The sequence below is a fragment of the Nyctereutes procyonoides genome, unplaced genomic scaffold (assembly GCF_905146905.1).
Source record: "Nyctereutes procyonoides isolate TBG_1078 unplaced genomic scaffold, NYPRO_anot_genome, whole genome shotgun sequence".
Lineage (NCBI taxonomy): Eukaryota > Metazoa > Chordata > Mammalia > Carnivora > Canidae > Nyctereutes > Nyctereutes procyonoides.
In genome coordinates, this window is record NW_026575144.1 from 4,848,419 (window position 1) to 4,872,124 (window position 23,706).

The following is a 23,706-nucleotide window of genomic DNA, read 5'->3' on the forward strand; positions in this document are numbered from 1 at the left end:
TTTTTTTCTGGTGGTTCTCATGATATCTCAATTCCTTGCATGTCTGCTTATCTTCACATGTTTGTCATTGTAATTGAAAGTTTACATACAGGAATAAATTGATGCCTAATGTTTCTGTTTGTTTCTGGCAGGCATCGAGGGGGACTATTAGTCTAGGCCCATTTTCAAAGATCATGTCTGAGTCTCTGGATTCCTCCTATCCCGCATCTCTAGGCAGTGAGAATCCTGGGCTTGGATTATTTCTGTTTCACCACTACCCTATTGGCAGTTCCTCTGGGTATCAGCCTAGCATGAGGAGGATCTCCCATTAAACTACTTTTATTGTTCAGACCCTAGACTTTGATTTCTGTTCTGCTTCCTCATCTTGTAGGATCATTAAATCATAAATTCAGACTTGCTGAAATGGGCAAATGCTCTCAGCACAAACACAACTTCTATGCTCACTTAACTCACTGGGTCTCATGTATCAGATTTGTTGTGGTAATTTCTTATGGTCTTATTACCTCTTTGTTGTTCTGGGAAGAATTTTTAAATCTATTTGATTCAGCATTTTCAGTAGTTTTCAGTGGGAAGATTGGTCTGAACAATTTAGCCCTGCATCACCAAAACTTAAAGTCTGTAATTGTATTAGCATTATCAATTTTATGAGAAAATCTAGCAGATGGAGTTTATGGTCATTTCATATGTGTCAGTTCTCTAGAATTATCAACATTGCCATCATACGTCCGACTTGCCGAAGAGCTACAATTGGGCCATCACCAGGGAGGAGCTGGTGGTCAGGTCACAGCATAAGGCTTCTAAGGGTCAGTAAGGATAGTGCCCACCCAGGGGCCATGTGTGTATGGGGTAGGAGGGTTGGGCCTGATCTGGAATAAATCTATTGATGTTTCTTATAAAGAAGGAGGCTCTGTGTATTCCAGTTATGGCCCTCACATTCTGGCCTCTGCATCCACTGCTTGGTCAGAAATTCCCATACATAGTGTCCTGTTCTGTACCCATGTACAACTCAGCAAAGCACCAGACTTAGAGGTTTCCATATCACAGAGGAGCAGAATGGACCATAGTTCCCTCAGGCAGCCAGGTCATTTACTAAGTGTCATCAAGGACAAAGACAGTGTGTTGGCAAATTACAATCCTTTGACCCAATCTATCCTGCAGCCTATTTTTGTAAATAAATTTTACTGGAACACACACAAAAATATGTGTCAGACACTGTTCTGTGAAATATTGTTCAGTCTTTAAAAAAATTCTGCAGTATGTGGCAACATGAATGCACCTTAAAGACATGCTAACTACAGTAGCCAGTCACAGGACAAATACTGCAGGATTCCACTGATATGAGGTATCTAAAGTAGTCAAATTCATAGAGACAAAGAATAGAATGTCAGTTACTAGGGGAAAGAAGGAGTTGCTAATTAACAGGTATAAAATTTCAGGTATGTAAGGTTGATAAGTTCTGGAGATCTGCTATATAATGCATTGCCTATTGTTAACAGTACTGTATTGTGCACTTATTAAGAGGATAGGCCTCCTGTTAGGTGTTCTTACCACAATAAAATGTAAATGAATAAAAAAACCTTTTTAGCAGTGTTCATTCCTAGAATCTGTGAGATGTATCTATAAAGAAGCATTACAATTAAGTGATTAGTAGTGTGGACTGTGGAGCTCTCCGCCTTGGACTCATATTCTAGTTCTACCACTGGCCCGCTCTGTGACCTTCACAAGTTCCTCATTGTATTGTCATTTACATTTTACAGATGGGTGAATTGCAGCCTAGAGAACATAACATGCTAGATCATGTAGCTAGCAAGTGGGTGAGTCAGACTTTAAATAATCCAGGACAGGCTGTGCTCTTTCTGCTATGCTTTCTGGTCAGGGATGATGACTGCTAAAGCACCTAAAGACTCAAAATACTATTGATGTGTGAATAATGGAATTGATGATGAAAGGCTCCATTCTTTCAACCAAATCATCTGAAAAGTTGTGGAAAGGAACATAATTCATAATGAAGCATTAATTTTAGCAGTGATTCCTCAGTTGTCTTCAGTGTTCTGTAAGATATTACTAGATTCTTACTTAATAAAATGCTCATGGGCAGATCAGCATGGGAATTGTGTGTTATAGCTCTGTTTTAGAGAAACACAATACAAACTAACATTAAAGACTGTGAAAAGACTTGTGCTTAAAGTTGACATTAAGTTAACAAAACTGTTGACATTGGAACTTGTAGACTCCGCAGAAAAAATGTAAGAAATGTAACCTATGTGCCTCTTTATGTAATATGTATATTCCTAGGAATGTAAATTATGTAAATTAAAACTTTGGGAATCATTCATATTTTGAAAACAAAATATTATAATTTAAAGAAAATTTTATACATTAGTTTATTCATTACTATAAATCTATGTTAATACAGCAGGTTTATCTAAATAAAGTTATGTCAGTGTCTATAAAATTTATAACTCAATTTTATTATTCTTGATAATTGAAAGGAAAGGCTAAAGCGATATCTTTATCACCAAGAAATTTTTATGCTTTTTATAAAACAATGAAACCACGTTGTGGAGATTGACTCACACGGAACTGAGATGTTATCTGTATTCTTTCCCTTGCCTATGTTTTGTTTTTGTTGTTGCTGTCATTTTTAAACACCATTTTGTTCCCCATTTGAAACTACAAATGAATTAGATAAAATCTTTAAGTAGTGAGAAGTCAAATTGCTTTTTCACTTCCTGCTCAATTTCATCTTGTCCTAATGCCGCCCTTCGTTAGAAAAGCAGAATTAAGTATTTTGATTAGATATGTTGCACAAGGACAGAGACAGCTCTGAAAATGTAAAGGGTGTGGTTTTGAGAGTGAGACTGCCCTGAATAGGAAATTATGGGAAGCAGCTACTATGTGACAGACACAATGATAGATGCCATTTACACATTATCTGACTTGATTTTCACAACCCTCCTACCTAAGAAGGCAAAGACTTGATACTCAGGTTAAATGACTAGCCTGGATCCCATATTTCATGTAGGAAGTCAAGAGAAGCAACTGTGACCCTACGCTTCAGTCCACAGGGGTCCTGAGCTGTAAAGAGACCTAGGTCAGAAAGGACAGATGACTGTAGAATATGGCAAGAGGTCTATAGATATAGGAGTTCTAAATCCAATACCCTTTTTCAAGGATTACAATCAGGAAGAAATTACTTTACTTTGCATGCTATGAAATCTAAACTTACTTTACCAGAGATGCGCATTGTTACATGTGGTATTTAGATTCCAAATACATTATTGATTGGATAAACTTCATGAACTTGTCTGAAAAACTAATCATCATTTATGATTCTATTTTTTTTAGAAAGTGTATCCTAACTTAAAAATAACTAGCTTACAGATATTTAGAACATAAGCCATTCATAAATCTGGGATTGCTGTATAAAGAAATTTGCTTTCAAACTTTAAATTTGTAAATCATAAAGTTGATTTCAGATGTATTACTCAGATGCCTGCTTTTATAGAATTTTTATTTCATTTCCTGCCTATTTTAGGAAAGGAGATTCTCAAATATTTATTTATGCATGTGTTTTAGAATCATCGCCTGTATTGTATTTATGCATTTATTTCTCCCAGGTCAAACTTGTTATTTCTGAAAGATAGCAGCTTTTCCAAGATACTAATAAAAAAGATTTGAATAGTTCCAGACAATTTGTTTTGCTCTATTCTATAGTAGAATGATGAGCAAGCAGGTTGTTAAAAACTTTTTTGTTTTACTTTGTATACTTCATTTTGCCTGGTCTTTTTCATATAACTGATGTACCAAACCTTGGCATGGCATCTATATATTATATAATTGTATTTTTACCTAAAAATGTTTTATTTTCCAGAGTTATTAAGACTTTTTGTTCAGTAATAGTAACAGCCAGTGGTTAGCCATTTTATAGGCACTACCAACAGGGATGCAGTAAAAACTTTGAAAATCATTTTTGTTTTTTTGTTTGGTTTAGTGTGGGCAAAGGGCCGTATGTTGTTTTTATTTATACTCTAATACATGAAATTATGCAATACTTTCCTTCCATGCAGATGTGAAGGCTCTATTTTTTTTTTTTTAGTTATTTATGATAGTCACACACAGAGAGAGAGAGAGAGAGAGAGAGAGGCAGAGACACAGGTAGAGGGAGAAGCAGGCTCCATGCACCAGGAGCCTGACATGGGATTCGATCCCGGGTCTCCAGGATCGCGCCCTGGGCCACAGGCAGGCACCAAACCGCTGCGCCACCCAGGGATCCCTGAAGGCTCTATTCTTACCTACCCACTATATTAAAGAAATATCTTAATGTTTTTTGAAAGAACTTTTTTCAAACAATTGAAAACTTACAGAAAAGTTATGTTAAATGTCAAGATCTTTTTCCCCCAGAATACATGAGAACAAGTTGTTTACATGATTCTCCATTACCTCCAAATATATTAATATGTATTTCCTACTAACAGAACATTGGCTACATCACTACTGCTATCCAAGTCAGGAATTAATACATTACTACTATTTAATCATCAGACTATTAAAATAATATTGTTCATTGTCCCAGTAATGTCTTTCATGACAAAAGGATCCAGTGTAGAATCATGCATTGCATTTAATTATCACACTTTCAGTTTCTTTTAAATGGGACCAGTTTTTCTGTCCTTCTTTGGCATTTATAACCTTGACATTTTTATTTTATTTATTTATTTATTAAGATTTATTTATTCGTTCATGAGAGACACACAGAGAGAGGCAGAGCATAGGCAGAGGGAGAAGCAGTCTCCCCTTGGGAAGCCTAACACAGGACTCGATCCCATGGCCTGAGTCAAAGGCAGATGCTCCACCACTGAGCCACCCAAGTTTGCCAGCCTTGACATTTTTAAACATCATGGTCAATTATTTTGCAGAAGATCCCTCAATTTGGGTTTGTCTGATGTTTTCTTGGGATAAGATTAAAGATGTGCATCTTTGGCAGAGAATTCTCCTTGCATTCTATCAAGTGGCATATAATTTTGATTCATCCCATTACTAGTGATTTTCACTTTGATCATTTGATTACTGTGGTGTCTGCCTACTTTCTCTACTATAAACTTGTTCCTTTGTTTCCCCTTTGTAATTAATACATATTTTGTGTGGAGAAGGGTAGTGTCTTGAAACTATGTAAGTTTATTTCTTATTGGTCTTTCAACTTATTGATTTATTTATATCAATATGGACTCATGTTTTCCTAATTTATTCAATGCTTCAAAATCTGTTAATATCATTGCTTATTTTAAGGTTCATGTTGTTCCCAGTTTGGCCTATGTGAAAACATTCAAGATGGGTTCTCTTGTCTTTTTGACAATGTTCTCATCATTCATCAAGTAGTTCCTTGCTTTATGTCATAACAAGATATTTCAGACTTATCAGGTACTTTGCTTGCCCCAGCCTTGGAGCCAGTCATTTCTCCAAGGAATGCTGGTTATTTTTAATGGTAATAATATTTAGAAGATATGATCTGGGCTCTAGGTACACTCACTGCTGTTAGTGGGATATAATCAGGGTGTTGTTTTCCCTGAGCCCTCTCAGTGGACACAGCTGCACATAGGCACATGTGTTGTCTTGCATTTCTTAATCTCTATAGGCTGGAAACCATGAGTCCACACCGGTGCACCCAGTTCCAATCCCAACAGTGCAGATTTCATTCTACACATTTGTAACTCCTTTTATCTGACAGAGAGAAAGCTGTCTTCTATTACTTTTAACACATATTCTTTGATCTCTCTTCCTAAAAGCAACCATTCTCCCCATATGGATGCTCTCTTCTCTCTGATGGATCTCTGACTCCTATTTCTAGGCTGTCTCTTGCCCCATGTGGATGCTCCTTACCTTGCTGAGGCTCACACGGCCCACATAGGCCTGCTCTCCTCAGGCTTTAAGTTCCTATGCCTGGCTGCCCTTTCCCTTACCCCATGTGGACACTCTCCTCAGCCTGCTGTGCTCTGACACCCCATGCCTAGTGCCTGTTCTCAGATGCCCTTTTAACTGGGGTCTGATACATTGTTCTGGGACACTGAATATATGGGTTATGTCTCACTGCTCTTGGACTCTGACTTCCATGGCAGAGTCACCTGCCAAATGTGTATACTGTCCTTACTCTTTGGGTTCTGATAACTTACATTGGGTAGCCACACCATGTAGACAGTCTCCTCACTCTGCTTGGACCTCGACTCCCTGAACCATGCCACCCTCTGAGGAGAAATTCCCCCCTGGGCTCAGCTCCATGTCTTCCATCTTCCTCAGCCCATTCAGGCTCTGACACCTGGTGCCTGGCAGCTGTCCTCCTCGCCCTCCTCATCCTACTGGCTGTGGCACCTTGCTCTGGCACACCACAGCTCCTCCCATAAGCCCTGCAACAGAAGCCCATGTTGGTGGGCTCTACCCAGTGTTCAGTAATGGAAGGGGAAGAAGAGCCAAAAGGCTTAAGAAAATGCTTTCCTAAGTATTTTCATGAAAATACTTTCATAAACTTGTGTTTTGAAATATTTCAGAGAATCACTTTGCTAGCTATAATATTGAAAATCAGAGCAAAAAGTAGAATTTGACATTCAAGAACCATTTGTAGATATTTTTTAAATTAGATGAGTTTACTTATATGCCCTGAACTACCTCCATTGATTAAATAATTTAAGATCAAATAAGAGACTAGAAGTTCCGTGTCTATTCTAGGTGAGAGCATTTCATAAACTATCAGTTTAATGTCATCTTATCCTGGCCTCCTTTCTCATATTTGATGTCATTAACTATGGTGCTGGTATTTGAGTAGGATACACCTTTACATATATTCTTACGTAAAGCAAAAAAAAAAAATAAAATAATAATGCAAAAGAAAAAAACATAAAAAATGTATAATGACCTTAAATAAACATGTTTGTAACTTGATTTTTTTTTCTATCTTGTTTAAATAGAGGAGTCTTCATTTTGGCTTCCCTTATATGGCAACATGTGCTGCCGACTAGTCGCCCAGCCAGCTTGTATGGCTGAGGATGCATTTGCAGGATTTCTTAATCAGCAGGTTGGAGGACTTTAAATATCCTACAATTATAGCTGCAATCTAGATCTTGATATACTGGCATTGTTTAGCTTTCTGATAATAAGAAGTATTTTTAAAAATCTTCTTTTAAATGACAGTTTTCTCCATGTTAAACATAGAATGGGGGTGAGAAGGCCGAAAGGGGAGGGGTCTTGATGGCTAAAGAGTTACCTCTCCAGGTGCCTCTGCTGAATAATAGCAGTGACAGGATAATGAGCTGCAGAGGACTCCTGTGAAAGCAGATGAGGACTGTTCCCCTCCTTTCATAGAAGGGCCTTTCTGGCAGACGGCTTTTGGCATAGTCTAAGCCTTTGGGCTTCCAAAGCTGCCTCTGTGCCACCTACTCCTGATTTATTTATAACCATAGTTATTTATATTCAGTAAATAATTAATTATGGGCTTCAATGAATCAATAACTTTTTTTAAAAGATTCCATTAAGAGGAAGGAAAATTTGCATTCTTACAAGGTAGTCAACATTTTCCAATGTTCTGAGAACAGTAAAGGCAAATTATATTTTGAGTATTGAGTTATTTTTATAATTTTTTTGAGTCATTAGATGGATTGCTGTGGAATTTTAAGTACTAATTTTGAATAGACTAGCTTTTCTAAAACTGCATTGATTTATGATTTTATGTGTGTAAAAGTTATGTGGTAATCGTTACCTCCATTTTGCTTAATGCTTTTGAGAATTCCAAACCTTTCTTCTGTGATATAACTTACTCTGATTTTGAACTATTGACTTATTGCACATTAAATTACTGGGTAACTCTATCATGTTTAAAATTTTTTTAAACTAATATAACTTTGATAATTGAAGTGTTTTGTTGAATTTAAAGATGATAAATAATGATTAAGGTTGATGGTTTCTTGATTTTTTTCAGCAAATGGCAGAAAGCCTGATTAGTTGGAGAAGGTTGTATTGTGTTTTAAGAGGGGGTAAGCTCTATTGTTTTTACACTCCAGAAGAAATTGAAGCTAAAGTGGAACCAGCTTTGGTAGTGTCCATTAACAAGGTAAACAAAATGCTATTCTGAAGTACAGATACAACATTTTATAAAGTTTGTTCTTTTCTATACATTTCACATTGTTACCATCTTATGGACAGAAGGGAAAGACTGTGGAAAATAGGTTAGCTCAGGGGCGCTTGGGTGACTCAGTCCATTAAGCATCTGCCTTCAACTCAGGTCATGATCCCAACGTCCTGGGATTGGGGCCCACAATGGGCTCCCTGCTCAGCTCAGTGGAGTCTGCTTCTCCCTCTCCTCCCTGCTTTGCTCTCTCTCTTGCTATTTCTCTTTCTCTCTCTCAAATAAATAAAATCTTAAATAAAAATTAAAAGTTTAAAAACTAAGTTCATAATGATAAATTAATCTTCTTTTTTCTTCCATTACAGAATTTATCTGGTAAAGGAAATATGGTATATTTCCATAGTAATTGGAAATTTATACCAGTAAATAGGTTTGAAAGCAGAGAATGTAACTCCACATTTAACATATTTAAATTTTTTGTGAATGTATTTAACTAAGATATTATATAAACATAAATTGCTAGCTCATGTTACATTGATGCTTTTTGTAGTTAATATTCAAATAAACCCATAAAAAGACAATCCTGAGAATACTCCCTGATTTCTTATGGGACTGTTGGACAGTTGTCCAATCTTGGGTCAGAATAGGAAAGCCTGATCAGCCTCCACCAAGCACACATACACACACAAGCACATGCACACACACATACACCCACACACATGCATACACACTCATGCACTTATCATCTTAAATTTATCTTTGTATGTTATCCAAGCCTAGTGTTTATTAGTGGATTCCCCCTCTTTCTGGCATTCCTACTCTAGAGTACTCTCATGGCATTTCTAGAGCAGAATATCATATTTCCTGTCCATAGAATGTACTTAATTGTTTCTAGTTGTTTTACTTTGCTTGCTTTTGGAGTGGTTGAATTGAAGTCTGTGGTAAAGTATGAGCCATCACATCTGTTAACTGTACATGTTCTACTTAACTTTAAGTTATCTTTTGAAAAAAAGTTGTATGTCCTGGAAAACAGGTGGATGCTGGTTTGCTTATCTATAAGGACTTAAGTTAATTTCTCTGATCTTTTCCAATAACATTTGGTCTGTTTCTATCCTGCTTTTAGAAATTATACTGCTTTTTCTTAAAGGAAATCCTTCAATGAGACCTTCTAAATTAAGTCCACTTAATTTATCCATTTTGTGTGTTAGAAAAATTAGTGTTGCTCTTAAACAATAAACCTCAGTATTGTATAACATGGTGAATTTATTTGGGTTTAGATAATTAGATTTATGAAAGTATGTTGTTTATTGGAAAATTGATATATTTTTTCATTACTTGCAATGTTTTGTTTATGCAGTCTCCACTTTTCCCCATCCTAGCTTTTTGAAAGTTTAGATGGGCAGAAAAATGGAAAGAATAGAATAATGAATACCTGTATACTCTTCACCTGGATTCTTTAGCTCTTGTTAATATTTTCTTATATTTGCTTTCTCTTTGCATAGTTTGAGAATTTTTTCAGAACCATTTGAAAGTAAATGGCAAACAGCATAACATTTCTTCCCTAAAATATTGCATCATGTTTCTCCTAAAAAATAGGACATTTCCTTCTTAACCATAATATTATCACATTCAAGAAACTATTGTTGATAAAAATAATATCTAATATAGAGAGCAAATCATCCCAGTTGTCCCTAAAATGTTCTCCCTGATTTTTATATTTTGTTTGATCCAAGATCCCCATCAGGGATCACAAATTGCAACTAGTCACCATGTCCTTTGATTGTTTTCTTTTTACCTAAATTGGACCCATCACTCACTACTTTTTCTTTTTTTATCTTTTATTATATTGACATTTTGGAAAAATCCATGCCAGTCCCCACTTCTGTTTTTGACTAATTGTTTCACTAGATTCAGGTAAATGTTTTTGACAAGAGTTCTGCATAGAGGATTTTGTGTAACCTAATTTTCACTAGGTACCTAGGTAGTAAAAATGGAATTCTACCAATTTTTCTCTTATGTGTTGTACAATGGAATATGAATAGTCATAAAAGAAATTAAAATATAATCTAGACAAATGTTATTTTAAAATTTACTTGTTTTATTTGAAAACAGTTTTCAAGGTATTCATTTTTACCATATCAAGTCCTTTATGGCAGACAGAGCGAGTAAGTCAGCCCTGTTTTATAGGTATGTTATTTCTGTTTTATAAGTGAAGAAACAGACTCACAGATCAGATAGAACTTGTCTAGCTAGTAAGTAAAATTATATGGCTCTCTGTTTTTCTATTTCCTCACAGACATACTGCTAGACTAGATTTGGAAGACAAAATTAGACTTTTTCCTATCTCCATACCCACTCTGAATAAGTTTTCAAAGAAGTAGCTCTGAAATAGGGTTCTGAGCCTGAAGCCACACTTTCTACCTCCAGGCAGTGGCTTAGACATGTGTTGCATCTTTACCATTTAATGTAAGAGGGCAGTTATAGTGGAGCACCTCTGTTACTGTAACCAGGGTATCTGTATTTCTTGTCTGGTGACAAGGGTGTAATTCCAGAGAAGTGGTTAGTGTTTACATGGCCCTGCTGAATTGATCTTTTTTCCAATTGACTCACTTTTCCTTGTGGTGATAAAAGCTAGTGGCTTGGTGACTGATGCGATTCTGTAGTCAATCAGCTCCATTATTACAGTGACTGAAATCACCATACTTAGAAATCCCACTGGTGGTTTCACAGTTGACCATTACAGATTCACAGGAAAATGATGAATCTAGTGATACGTAGAGACTCGACCTTCGACTTGGGGATAGTGTGGGCTCTGTTTGACCCTGAGGACTGATGACATAAACTGTCAGTGTGCCTGACTTTTGTCTCAAGTACAAAAGAGAATTTTAAGGTTAAGCCAGAAGTAAGGGTTAGGTTGAGAAGATTAATGTAATTTAGGTGCCAGTCTCAATGACTGAGCTGATAACAAAGTGTTGTGATGTCACTGTCTTCATTTTCTGCAATGCTAATCCCTGCTGCCTCTCTGTAGCAGCTTTCCTATTGGCAGTTCCTACTTCTCCCTTGGGTTTCCCTTGAACCTTTCATTCACATGAAAACTTCCCTTCAGCAGTAAACAGCCTGGTTTCTTTATTTAAATAGGACTACGTCAGTCAAGAAGTCTATTTGTTATTTCTGAAAGCCTGGCTCCTGTGTCCTAATGTCTTCTATTAAAGTAATTTTTATCTATTTTCTCTCAACTCAGACAACGATTCATATTTATGGAGAAGTGACATTTGCATGCCACCTGCATTTAGCAGTTAACTGTTGCTGTCCAGTTGGCTTTATCTCTATTCTTCGTGGGGGGAGTTAAAGCTCTTTGTATTTAGTTTTTAATTTGCTTTGTGATGGTATAACTTACATAAAATACAGTTCACCAACTGTAAGTGTTCAATTTGATAATTTTGACAAATAAGATTGTGTAATCATTACTACAGTCATTATTGGATTATAGGGTTTTTTTAAGCTTTTCTGTAAGAACAAATTTCAATTATACAGCAGTGTTATCAACTGTAGTCATCTCCAGACCTTATTTATCCTATAGTTGTGAGTCTGTAAAGTCTCTTATCTATATATTTTGCTGACCTGTTTGAACATATGTCTCTAACAGTGGCACTTTATCCCCGAATACTTCAACATGCAACTCTTAAAAAATAGGAGCATCTAAAACAAAAGTGTGTGTGTGTTTATGTGTATGAGTAAATGAAATTACAATACCATTATCATGTCTAACCAAATGAACAAAATAATTCTCTCATATCATTTAATAGTCCAGTCCATATTCGCATTTCCCCATTTTCCCTAAAATGTCCTTTTAGCTTTTGCTTTCAATCTAGGAATGTTCAAGGATTATGCATTCTTCTAAACTTTAAATTAGGTCTAGAGGCTTGATTGGATTCATTCTAAACATTATTTATAAGAATGTTTCATGCATAATGACAGATACCTTTATAGGGCATTCTGTTTAGAAGCACATGATGTCAGGTTGCCTCATTATTGGCAATGTCATGTTTAATGACTTGGTTAAGATGGTGACCACTAGCTCCCTCCAACATAAAGGTAAGTTTTCTTCTTTACTGTTAGCAAGTAGTCAATGAGGTGATAGTTTGACACTGTGTGAATATCCTTGTTGTCCAGTAGTCTTTCACATAATGGTTTTAGTGACCTGATTGCCCTTGTCTGAATTGGTTATTACACTGGAGATTGCATATGTGGTTCTCATAATGTCCTTCATTCTACTTGTATTAGCTGGCATTCCTTTGTAAAGAAAGACTTTTTCTCATCAAGTAGGAATGAATGAATCCCAGTCCCTCCTGAAAAGATAGGATGAAACATTAGTGTTTTAATTACCAGTTTTCAGAGTGAGAAGTTGGTATTACTTACTGGTCTTGTATTGATATTGGCAGTATGTATTGGAGCAGTATTACTCCCTCCAGAGGAAGTAAATGAGTGTTGTGTCTGTTGTGTTCCCCTGATATTAATGATAAACTCATAGATTTTTATTTATTCAGTGTTTTAAATTACTTGATTTTTAAATATAAGTTAGGTGCTTTAATTATTTGGCTTATTATGGAAATTTCCAAGGGATACATGCTATTAGTATATTCTTAAGTAAACAAGATCTTTAATAAATGCCAGCTCAGTATTTTCTGATATGTAGGGCAGATAAGCACCAAATAAAAATTTTAAAAATAGAGCTTTTGTTTCGGTTTTTAGTATACTTTCAATGCTAGGTCTCTAAGATCTTTTAATGCATAATAAAGTTACATATTAAATACAAATCAGAGTTCTTTTCTTTTTGTTGTCTTCTCTCATGATTTAGAAGATAATTTTGTTTAATGCCACTTTAAAAATTATGTAGAAACATAAATTTTGCATTTGCTGAGGTATATAAATAATAGGTCTGTTATTTTGATCACAGGATCTATTCTCTAACTATAATTTTTGTTCTCCTAGATAGCATTTCCTTTAAAGCTAAGTCAGTTTATTAATTTTCATAGGGAGCCATCTGTGGAAATAGTCATATTAAGGAAAGAAAAGGCTAAGCTATTCCCCTCCTCTTTTCAATCCAAATTTGAAAGGATGGTTTACTTCAAAGTGATTGCTTCAACTTCAAAAAACTTCCCTATTAATGTTGCTGAGCAAGACATTCCCAATCAGAGGTACTTAACAGTGCCACTGAATCCTCTATACATTGTAAAAAACATTTTATTAGCAAAGGTTTTATCCATTGCCAGTGGGGTGGGGAGTGGAATGGAAAAGTGGTGTGAGTCTTTGCGATCAAAAGTCTTTTCTTGATTTAAATACTATACATCACTTCAATTTAATGAATAATAAAATTTGTATTAAATCAATATCACTCCTTGGTGTGATAGAACTTTGTTAAATTGTCTTGAAATTGCTTTGAACCATTATGTTTGTTGTGAACCCTAGCAAGCAAGATTATTATGAAGCACATGAGATTTTCTTTTTCTGATTAGTCCTTTAATGTCTCAATCCTATCAATGATTTAGATTGTCCTTTATTAAATGTAGCAAAAATATTATTTAAACAAGCCTGTTCCTTTAGGAGTTTACATCTGATTTAATTGACATAAATTGAAAATAATTGTATCACACTAATTCTTCATAATGCTTGGTTTAATTTATGGTTATGGTTTACGTATTCAAACACTCCTTGCCATATGATTGTGAAAGTATACTTTATTTGTCATTAGAGTGTATATAAGGTCTAAGACTTGTTTTTAGCCAACAACATTTTGTTTTCATTCCTAATTAACAAGATTTTAGACCAAACACCTTTCAAAGAACTCCTTTATTCTTATGATATGTTTGTGAGGAAGCTGTGACTGAAATATTATCTCTGTGTTAAAGGTAGGAAAGCAGGCACTTAGTTTTTTGTACTTGTATTTTATTTTCACTTTTAGAGGGGAAAAGTTTAAATATCTATAAAGCGAAGGGTAGAAATAAACTTATCTCTGCCCTCAAACATTGCCCCCACCATAGAATTATTTTGAAGCAAATCCTGTAGACTATATGATTTTATTTGTAAATATTAACAATCATCATGCTTTAGAAAAATTTATAGTCATATGTATAGTCAATATATCATCAAAAATTCAGTGTTCAAATTCCCCAGTCTTGTAATTTTTAAAACGGGTTTTGAATCAGGATTTTGAAATAATTGCAGTTAATTGATTTGGTCTCTTAAATCTCTAAATCTGTTGGAGTACTCTAGCACTCTCGTGTGCTTGCTCTCTCTCTCTCTCTCTCTTGCTCTCTCATTCACTCTCACACACAATTCATTGAAGAAATTGGGTTATCTGTCCTACAGAGTTTTCCATAGTCTGGATTTTGTTGCTTACATCTTTGAATTGTCTTTTATTCTTCTATTTTTGGCACAGATTTAGGTTCGTTGGTTAGTTGTTAACAACACGTCTTAGGAAATATTGTATACTTTTATTAGGAGGCATTTAAAGTTTTGTTTTTTTGTTTTCTTTTAGAGAGAGCAAGAGAGGGCATTAGTGGGGGGGAGGGAGAGAATATGATGCAGACTCTGCCCTGAGTGTAGAGTCTGACATGGGGCTCTATTTCACGATCACAAGATCATGACCTGAGCCAAAACCAAGAATCCTATGCTTAACCAACTGAACCACCCAGATGCCCTCTATTGATTGGGAGGCAATTAATATGTCTGGGTCTTCTACTCATATTAACATCCATAGACGAGCATTGCTTAGATCTTTATTTCATTAGATATTGCAAACCAGTGATATTTCAATATTCTTTCTTCATTTGTTAGCTGAGAAACTTCTACTTTATCAGCTATTTGGTTGAAGTACAATTCTTTTTTTTTTTTTAAGATTTTATTTATTCATGAGAGAGAGAGAGAGAGAGTGGCAGAGGGAGAGGCAGGCTCTCCACAGAGCAAGGAACCTGAAATGGGGCTCAATCCCAGGACCCCCAAGATCACATCTTGAGCCAAAGGCAGATGCTCAACTGACTGAGCCACTCAGGTGCCCTTGAAGTACAATTCTTATAGGAAAGACAATAAAGACTAACTAGTTACCAAAATAATGAGGTGGTTCCCTTAGTATCCTTTGAAAGTGACAAATGAGTTCATTTTTAAATATCATTATGAGATTATAGACATTCTTTAATGGATCAATCCATTACCATTGATATTCTTACGTTCAGATGATCCCATCTTTGCCTACTGGAAGCCTCTTCAGTCCTTTTGATACAACCCTAGTGATCTTTCATTTCTGGTAGGAGAACATGTTCTGGGATTATCCTGTACATTTCCTGGCCAAGGCTGAGAATTGGCCATCTCTGTAAAGAGCTCTGATTCCTTTTAGCAGGAAAGAATATTTAGAAAACATAATCTGGGTATATAGTAGACTTTTTAAAAGATCATATAGTCAAAAAGTAAGGCAGGAAATAGTTCATAAATCTAGTCCTGATTTACTAATCATCCATTATCTCAGAAATGGAAAGGTTGAAGTACAGTTTTAATTCAAAATAATGAACGACAAAATAATGAATCAAATGAAACTTTAATTTCAGAGTTAACTGTATTTTGTTACAAAATTTTCTCAGATTATATTTTTATTGACTTTACTTGGCCTTCTCAGTACCCACCATCTCATGCAGTGGAAGTTTGCAGTTCAGTGTGTGCTGACTCACAAAGTAGATCCAGCCAAGGATTAAAATTTCACAATGAATAGTCTCAAATCTGTCCACAAAGCAGTAGCAGTTGACTGTAAAACCTACCAAATCAATAAATGGTTTAATCAGGAAACTCTGACTTTGGATAGAAAACTGATTTCAAACCATCGATGTCATCATCTATAAAGAATAGGACTAGGATCTTCTCTGGGATCAGAGTCTGTGAACCTATAACTGTCATTATCTTAGTTCTCTTATCTCGTTCATTTATTCTGCATATATATTGCAAACACTTAGTATGTTAGGTGGTAGAAATAGTGAGAGCAAAAACACCCAAGCTTCTTGCTTTCGTACCCTGTGAAGAGGAGGTACTTCCCTCATCTATGTGCATTATGTGAGCACACAATGGTAACAGTCCTAAAGTGCACCTTGTGTTTTCTAATTCGCTCCTCCTTTGAGAAGTGCAGTTTTAAGTACTCTTACTGATACTTTGTCTACAACGAAAGACAACTTGTATAGACTTTCTGGCATTAACAGAAACATTATTTGTTTAATGACTTTTTCTTTGACATGCAGTTTTTTTGGTTGAAAAAATTCCCATTAGTTAAATTATTTGGGGTTATAAAATATAGAGAAGTTAATTCAAATGATCTATGTTGTGTTTCATTTGCACCTTTTAAAAGCTTCTCGTGTTTTAAAAATTTAGTGGTATTTATGGTTCTCAGAGTTAACGGAGTGTATAATGTATAGTATTTTTATATTATTGCATTATATTCTCTTAGAAGGATATAAATGATCCAGTTCATCAAATTTTCTACATTAGCTATTTTCATTTGAAATGATATCTTGGTGTTATTAAAAATGTACATATTCATCTGTAAAAATCACACTTTCCTTATTTAAAAATTGAATCCATTTTAATCCTATATACAAAAGGTAGTCAGAAATTTGTATTAAGATAGATTTGGATGCAGGAAAGCAAAATTTCAACAAGAATACTTAATATTTCATTGTTTTTTTAAGATACTAACCGTAATAGAGGGTTCTTTTGCCCTCCTCCCCCACTGAGTCAGCCTTCAATAAATCTTATTGAGAGCATATTAAAGATTCTTCCTAGAGCTTAAGTCATTCTCTACCAGTGATAATAAGCTTTCTATTTAAAGAGATGGATTATATGCATTTTCAGCCTCTAAGGATGCCATTTAGGGCACCATTTTGTTTTTATATCGTATAAATAATTACTTAAAAGAGTTAATTCACAAAGTTTATTGCCATGGCATAGGAATATAAAAAGACCCTGCTCTTTTAAATTACAATGTTGCCCATAAGTCCATTATAACCCTCTGAAGACACACACATACCTACATTTTAAAAATGATAGGATAGAATGTCTCTAAGATGATTACCAAATCCTTATGCTTTGTGATGCTCCAAACTTTTAAAGTTATGTTGCTACTTCATGCAGCATATATTTCTTCCCCCTGTGATTTTTGAATAAGAATTCCTTCTTACAGCAAAGAACTTCTATAGTATATAGTAAGTAGTCCCTTCCTATCTGCAGGGGATGTGTTCCAAGGCCCCCACTGGATGCTTTATACCGTGGATAGTACTGAACCCTGTTTATACTGTTTTTTCCTATACATACATACCTCTGATAAAGTTTAATTTCTAAATTAGGCACAGTAAAAGATTAATAACAATAATAACTAATAATAAAATATAACAACATATTGTAATTAAGGTTATGTGAAGATGGTCCTTCTATCTCTCAAAATACCTTATTGTACTGTACTCACCCTTCTTGTGATGATGTGAGATGATAAAATACCTGTGTGACGAGAGGAAGTGAGGCGAATGATGTCAGCACTGTGATGGAGCCTTTGGCTACTTCTGACCTTCTGACCATATGTCAGGAGGATCATCTGCCTTTGGAGGACAGTAGCCTGGGGGCAGCTGAAACTGCAGAAAGCAACAAATCGAGGGTGAGGAGGAGCTAGCGTATATGGTGTTCATCTGCCTATGATATCTGCCATTCTTCAGGGAATGTATAGCATTTCTTTGTAACTCTTTGCTATTCTATAATGTCCACAGAGACATCATCATAGGTGTATGTTGGTTTGGGGCTGTGACTATCCACTCAATACTGAAAGAAGTGAGGAATTTCTTCTCACTCCTAATCAGCTTTTGTAACTGCCAGCTGAATATTCTTCTACATACTCTAGTAGATGTACACATTCCTCGAGAACTATTCTGCCTGTATAGTAGCCACTCGCCACCAGTGACTTAGGCACTTAAAACGTGGCTAGTCCAAGTGGAGATGTGCTATAAGTATAAAATAGATACTGGATTTTAGAAACTTAGTGTGAAAAAGAAGGTGAGATAGCTTAAAAAACTTTTTTGCTTGCATGTTAAACTAATATTTTGGATGTGTTGGGTTACATAAAAACATTATCTTAAAATGTAGTAATTAATACATAACGATTTTCACCATTTTTATTTTACCTTCTAATATGGTTACTAGAAACTCTTAAGTTACATATGTGGCTCACATATTTCTAATGGAAAGCACTGCTTTAGATAATATCAGTCATAATCCAAGGGACCAAATACCTATTATTGCATACATAGATAGTTGTATTCCAGACTTCTTTTCCCAAAACTCCTCGGAAACTACATGCAGTTGTTAGCTTGTCATGCGTTGTGGTGGTGCCTGTACGGCTTGGGAACAGACTTTTCTACATGTAGACACAATAAGCACCACAATGTCATACCTAGTACCACTCAGAAAAAGTTTAAGCTACCAACATGAATAAAAAACCATTGCCTTTGTTGTAGATTCTTGCATTCAGCATTTGAAAAAATAATTGTTACCATCAGGAAGGTTATAGTACTTCATGGATCTTTAGCTATGAGCTTTGTAAATGAATGTTACATATGAAATAAATGTTAATGGGGAAAACCTAACTACTCTGCTGCAGTAAACACTAAGTTATGGTTTTACTGCTTTTAGTGATAACACTGTATATAATGCCTGAATATTAGAATAACAGACATACTTTACTGATTCTTTTATTTTATTACTGTTGGAAATGTAGTTAACATAATTCACATTACAGTTATGACATGCTGTACTTGTTTTATTGCAAATTTTAAGATGTATATAAAAGACAGCAAACTCCTACTTAAACAGTTCAAAATAGGTTATGTTTAATCTCACATAATTTAATGTAAGTTCTCTATGTAGCATACTTTGAAACATTACTCAGTATTTTCATACAAAGCATTTATTATTGAGTCTGAATATTCAAAGTACTCAAAATTACATATTTTAAATGATCAGCAATAAGATGTATAATTGCATCTGGTATAAGTATGGTAGCTAAGCAGTACAACATTCACTTGATTACAAAAATATTCTCTTGTAAAAAACCAATTTTGTCTTAATTTTTAAGGAAACCAGAATTCGGGCAATGGATAAGGATGCCAAGAAAAAAATTCATAATTTCTCTGTCATCAACCCTGTTGCCGGACAGTCTGTAACTCATATTTTTGCAGTGGACAATAGAGAAGATCTTCAGAAATGGATGGAAGCCTTCTGGCAGCATTTCTTTGATCTTAGTAAGTTGATGTTTGGATTTACTAGTAAAATATTCATGTGCATGAAAAGATGCACAAAGCAATCTACATATTAAAATTATAATCTTATGGTTTCTCTCAAGAATTTTTTATGCTCTTGGATAAAATGATACAATCATCAATACATTGGTGCCTTTCTCTCAACCTTTCCCCAGTACCTGACTTAATGTAATTTATTATACTTTCGAATTCCTCCTATCCCTCCCTGTTACTTTTAAGTTTCTGTGGTCCCTAAGACAATTAGACCACATTTTTCAAAATATTGGGTTTTAATTGGTTAATGCAGTATCTGTAGTTTAGAGATGATCCTAAAATATTGAAATGTTGAGGAAACTCATGTAACCCTCTGTTAACTCCAGATTCATTATAATATCGTGGACATTCGTCCAAAGATTTTTTTTAAACCATACATATGGTTTTTCAGTTTTAATAATACAGCCCATGATTATAAAAACAATGTGATAATAATAGTAAAATATTCTCAATTTAAGAGGGAATTTTATCAACAAAATGTTGAAGTTAAAATTGAAAATGTAGGCTATTGGGTAATGGCTTGTTTCTAGTCAAATTAAGCCTTTTGTTACATTCAACCAGTATTTTATGTCTTTAGAATGTTTTTTTATGGAATTATGAAAGGTAGCCATTTCTAAACAATAGAAAGTTATTTTTGAAACTCCTAGAAATAATCCTACAGAAATTTTAGGACTTCTTAAGATCTGTTTTGGGGAACTTTATAAAAGAGTTACAGCCTGCTATCCTCAGATTAATTTTTATAAGCTTACAGTGATCCATGCCCTGGTCAATTATTATACTGATGGTTGGAGTGGGGGAAAGAAGAGAACTAAATGTATTGATTACCTTCCACATACCATATGGCTTCATTTATTTCTCCCAACAGTCCAGAAAGGCAGAAATTATTTCTCTCTGCTCTAAAGTTGAGAAAATTGAGGCCTGAAAAGATTGCTGGTTTACTGCAGGAAACCAGAGGACTCCCTCTATAGCCTTATGGAATCCTTTAGGACTTGTTTTCCTTAAGTACTATCCCTAGGCACTGAATAGATGTTTAAATATTTTTTCCATGCTTATCAGCATGCACTGCATTTTTTTTTATTTCAGCTGATCTTAGATGTGTAACTTAAAAGACAACAACTTCCTTTCGTTTGCTGATCACATCTGAAATTTTAACTGCTTTCCTAAATGCTTTGCTTTAGAGAGTCTGTCTTACAAAGACTATATTATTTTTAGAAGTGATTCTGCTATTTTAAACTTTTTATGTGTATAAAAACAGGAACAAGGGGTGAAAGGAGGTAAAAATGCAGAATATTATGGTCTGGATATCAATTACTGCTAGATGATCTCATGTTTTTATTCTCTAGATTATGTAAAATAATTTATCATGCTAAAATGGAGTTGGAGGGATACAAATATCCAATTTTACTGTCAAAATAAGAAAGTGATGACAACTAGGTTCTCAGATCTAGCTATTTCTTTAGTATTTAATGATTTGTTGATAAAATCTGCTAATCTATGTAATTTTTTTAAAATATAAATTCTACTAAATTTATACTTTAGAATTCATTGTGTATGAAGATATGAAGCAAAGGTGGAAATGTTTATACTATCCTAAAGATTGACTTGTAAGTGGTAAGCTTATTGTGATCTTAGGTGAAATCTGAACCAAGTAGAGGATAGATAGATATTCAAGGTAGAATAAGACTAATTTAATATTTAAAGCAAATTTCAATTACTTGTCTCTGCTTAAGAGTAGAAAATCAGGAGAGTGAGAAAATCACCATGAGAAAACATTAATGACACTAAGTCTGTTTAGCCTGCAGAGAAACAACCTGAGGAGTGGAGGTTGGAGGCAAGGGGGGTGTAATAGCTAAGTTTTAATATTTGAGAGCTGACCAACATATAAAATAGGAGTGACATTGTTTTAGATGATCAAAAGGGGCTAGGCATGGTGGGCCAAAGATTTTTTTTGAGTATTTAATAATATATTATTGAGTTACATAAACAGCTTAACATAACAGATCATTTTGACTGGGAACATTATAGCAAATATTATTGTGGTAAGCATCTTCAATATACAGGTTTTATGTGAGCACAACATAGCCATTTAATATTTCATACTGGGCCTTTATTTTTATGTTGGTATCAGGTACAACAGCGCATACTAATTTATTCAGATAAAATAAACCTTTCCATTATAAAATTGACCAGCGAATATACCACCCTTGTACCTCTGACTTCAGTAACACATGGGATAATATGACTTTATAGTCGGGTCTTCAACATGATTAGTATTCTGCTACCAGTTTAACAATGAAAAGCTTTCATCTATCAATGTAGACAAAATACTACACTTTATAATTTGCCTAAGATTTGACAGAGAAATGTTTGCTAGTTCAAAGTATTTCATTATTTTTCTATTAGATAAGACCTTATTTTTTTCTGCCCCCAAGAAGGAAAAGCTGGCTTTTATATATTTATCTAAAAAAGGAAGTGGAGGGGAGGAATAAGTTATCAGATCTCAGATCCTACTAGATTTAAATTCTGCAGAGCAACCTTTGAAGCCTCAAACTCAAGATTTCATTCCCTTTATGAGATGCTATGTGGGCTATTCTGAAAATTTTACCATATTCTATACTTAGCATTGTAATAAAACATACTAAAAGGTTTTTTATGTTTCTTAGCTATTTAAGGTGATGGATTTAAAATTTATGCATATTACCATGTAACCATGGCTGTCTATTAGATTTAAAACAACAAAAATGAATAGATAATTTGACTGAACATGAAATGTCTTTTATTTTTAAGCTATGGAAAATAACTAAATTGGATATTGAGTATGGAAACTGAGAATATAATAAAAGGAAGAGGAATATAGATCATAAATCATTCCAAAAAGGCACATGTGTATTACATTTAGTTTTCTACAGATGTAAGTTAGAGTATAAGAATTGTGAACCTCAATAACCTACTTTTATAACATGAATATAGAGACACGTAGTTGTTGTCCAACATGCAGGTACACAATAAATGTGGAAAGGTTAAATTGTTCATATCCCCTCAGAAGAAGTAAGTCTGAGCATTTTAAGATGAAAATAGTAAAACATAATTAAAAGAAAAATTAATGTTGACCACACTTTTAAATTTTACTTAAAAATTGAAACAACTTGAGTATTTTTTTATTCCTAGTGACTAATGGCTTTATTTAAAGTATCCTTCCTAAAATAAATTCCTTCCTAGAATTTTGACTGATGTGTCTTTATTATAGCAGGCTCTTATATACCTTTTACTTGAATGAAAATATAGCATTTTTCTAGAGTTGCATGATTTATGAAAAGCATAATCATTTGAAGAAATGATTCTTAAATAAGCAATTCTTATTTCTCAACTAGAATTTTCAAAGGTAACACCATTTTTGAGAAGTACAGTTTCCTACTAGATAACTATATTTTATTTCAGTTGATTTTTACTTTTCAGTTGTCTTAAATATTGGATATTATTTTATTTAATATTTAAAAGAGGAGAACTTGTACAAATTTTTGCCATGAATAGAAATTTCAGTTACCAACCATTTAGTGAAATAGTGCAGTATTTAATAGCTTAGAGATCTTAGCTTCTTATGTCTGTGCACAGAACTTTATTTTTCAAATAGATTACTTTCGTGCTTAGACTTGGACTTTAACATTATGGGTAGTACTGGGTTTTTGTGTCTTCTTTAAGGCAATGCTTTATAAATTCACTCTTATTTTTCACAGCAAAAATATGTTGATATCTATTGAAAATGAAATATACGTCTTCACATTTATGTTTTAAACTAGGCTGCCTTTTTCTGTCTTTCTTAGGCCAATGGAAGCATTGTTGTGAAGAACTTATGAAAATTGAGATTATGTCACCACGGAAACCACCTTTGTTCTTGACAAAAGAGGCGACCTCAGTCTACCATGATATGAGTAAGTGGGGTTTGTCTTTTCTAAGCTGCAGGGTAACAAAAACAACATTGTCCATACTCAAGCAGCTTATTCTATTGACATTAAAATGCTAAAATTTTCAGGGCACAGTCAAAATGAATGAAAAAAGACTATGATTATAGACTAAGGAACTCATGTTTAATAGATGAATTAATACAAATTTAATGAATACACATTTTTCATAGTTTGAATGCTTAAGATCAAACAAAAATGTTAAGGCTTCAAAATGAATAAGGGTACACTGAAAATAAATATTAGCTGAGTAGCTGATGAA

General features: G+C 34.3%; 1 protein-coding gene across 4 annotated transcripts in view; it reads left to right on the forward strand.

Annotated features, from left to right (window-relative positions):
- The window catches only part of RTKN2 (rhotekin 2), a 78,696-nt gene that overhangs the window by 43,024 nt on the left and 11,966 nt on the right, over positions 1-23,706 (forward strand). For all 4 annotated transcript variants that reach the window (XM_055308913.1, XM_055308911.1, XM_055308912.1 and 1 more), the window contains 4 exons: positions 6,960-7,066; positions 7,967-8,098; positions 19,269-19,434; positions 23,307-23,414. In XM_055308913.1, coding sequence (XP_055164888.1) covers positions 6,960-7,066; positions 7,967-8,098; positions 19,269-19,434; positions 23,307-23,414 — 513 coding nt within the window. The remainder of the gene's footprint in view (positions 1-6,959; positions 7,067-7,966; positions 8,099-19,268; positions 19,435-23,306; positions 23,415-23,706) is intronic.